We start from the raw sequence: 1,945 nt of genomic DNA, 5'->3' as shown, positions 1-1,945 counted from the left end.
TCACTTCAGAAATGTAAAAATATCAGTGTATTGTGCTTTATCTGCTATATTAACCTGTGTACAGTACATACTTACAAATTTTGATTAATATAATACTATCAAGCTCTTCCTCAGTCACTGGTTAAATTCCAAATGCTTTTTTTCCCCCAGTCACTAGATTCCCTGACTGACACAGCTGTACCTAAAAACATACGCCTTGGAAGAGATTTGTCTGTCGACCAGCCTATAGGTGAACATGCTATCATTGCCAGGATCCGAGAAATTTCAGAGAAGAATGAAATCTGGCGTTCCTACATTGGAATGGGCTACCACAACTGTCGAGTACCTCATGCTATTCTTCGTAACATCTTTGAGAACCCTGGATGGTAGGCAAATTTTCATGATTTTATTGTTAAAGCTTTTGCATTGTAATGTTAGGAGCAAATAAAATGCAAAATCGATAGTTTCTGCTTTAAGAGGCAGTTATTGACTTCATCATTTAGGTAAAAAAAAAAATTATATAATTTTTTCATTTACAGAATTTTCCTCAAAATTAAATAATTATTAATGAATAAATAAAAGCTTGTTTCTGCCAAGTGTAGAAATTATTCTTTATAATGAAAATAATTTCAGGACCACCCAATACACACCTTACCAGCCTGAGGTGGCTCAGGGGCGCCTTGAATCTCTCCTCAACTACCAGACTTTGGTTATAGACTTAACTGGATTACCAGTGGCTAATGCATCTCTCTTGGATGAAGGAACTGCTGCTGCAGAAGCCATGGCTGTAGCTTTTAGGTAATGCTTTATTAATATTAAATGCAGAATAACCACTGTGAAAAAATAGTGAAATTCCAAACGCTTTCATGATTACTGTACACACATTATCAAGGAACTGCTATATGATAATGTGAGAAATCATGAAAGCACTTTCACTATTTTTTCAGTGGTTATTCTGCATATTGTGATATCACCTGTTGACTGTGATCTTATTGCATTAACAGTTGTAGAAATTAATTTTTGGGTTGAATAATTCAGATTTCTTTCTATATGTACTGTATAATAATTTTTTATTTGACCAGGCAGAACAAACGCAGGAAGGTATATTTGTCAGACAGACTACACCCTCAAACTCTTGCTGTTGTTCAGACCCGGGCTATTCCCCTTGGTTTAGAAGTTCTCATTGGTGATGTATTTGATATAGATTTTTCAAATCGTGATGCATGTGCGGTGCTTATCCAGTATCCTGACACCGAGGGGATGATTAAAGACTTCACACATGTTATTGAAAATGCTCAGACAAATGGAGTAAGTATTATGCTTTGTGATTTGTTTTATAATGTGCTGTAATATATTTTCTTAATAATGATCTTAATGTCAGCTCATTCTTATTTTGTATATAGAATTCTGTATATAAAACTTATTTATCAGATTACAGTATAATGCTCTTTTTAGCTCTGTTCAGTCAACATTTCTGTATTGATACTGGAGTCTTAATTATAGTAAATTATATTTTAGCATTAATATGAAGTAATCCCAGGTGTTTGATATAACTTAGTTATCATCATGGTACAGTACTCTGTATTTGATGGTGCTTATCAGCATGGTACAGTACTCTATATTTGATGGTACTCTGTTTTAGGAAATCCCCATGTTGTAGGATATGATCTCATAAGATAAATTTGTAAGTGCTGTACTGTATTTGTCACATTCAAACTTTAGAGATTTGAAGTATCTTTGATGTTTTTGTAAAAGAATTATACTTGAAGACAAAGACAAAATTTATTTCTTTGCAAAGATTACAATGTGTGATTACATTTTATAATTTGTTAGGTACAAAGAAAGCCACTATCATGCTAGGGCATTTGTCAGACTAATCCTAATTCTTAGACACTTAAGTCTAGTCTTGTGCATAATGAAGCATTATAAACAAATCACTATTGTACAGTATCAAGAAATAAGTCCT

At 33.2% G+C, this 1,945-nt stretch overlaps 2 protein-coding genes across 2 annotated transcripts in view; both read left to right on the top strand.

Moving 5' to 3' along the window:
- The window catches only part of mbt (serine/threonine-protein kinase PAK mbt), a 558,896-nt gene that overhangs the window by 31,519 nt on the left and 525,432 nt on the right, over positions 1-1,945 (top strand). The window lies entirely within an intron of this gene.
- The window catches only part of LOC128684880 (glycine dehydrogenase (decarboxylating), mitochondrial), a gene marked incomplete at its 5' end in the record, with an annotated part of 55,450 nt that continues 53,655 nt past the window's right edge, over positions 151-1,945 (top strand). Inside the window, 3 exon segments of the mRNA XM_070100479.1 lie at positions 151-365; positions 613-777; positions 1,062-1,287. Coding sequence (XP_069956580.1) covers positions 151-365; positions 613-777; positions 1,062-1,287 — 606 coding nt within the window.

This window comes from Cherax quadricarinatus, chromosome 5, assembly GCF_038502225.1.
Source record: "Cherax quadricarinatus isolate ZL_2023a chromosome 5, ASM3850222v1, whole genome shotgun sequence".
NCBI lineage: Eukaryota > Metazoa > Arthropoda > Malacostraca > Decapoda > Parastacidae > Cherax > Cherax quadricarinatus.
This window is presented reverse-complemented; position numbering and strand designations above follow the sequence as displayed.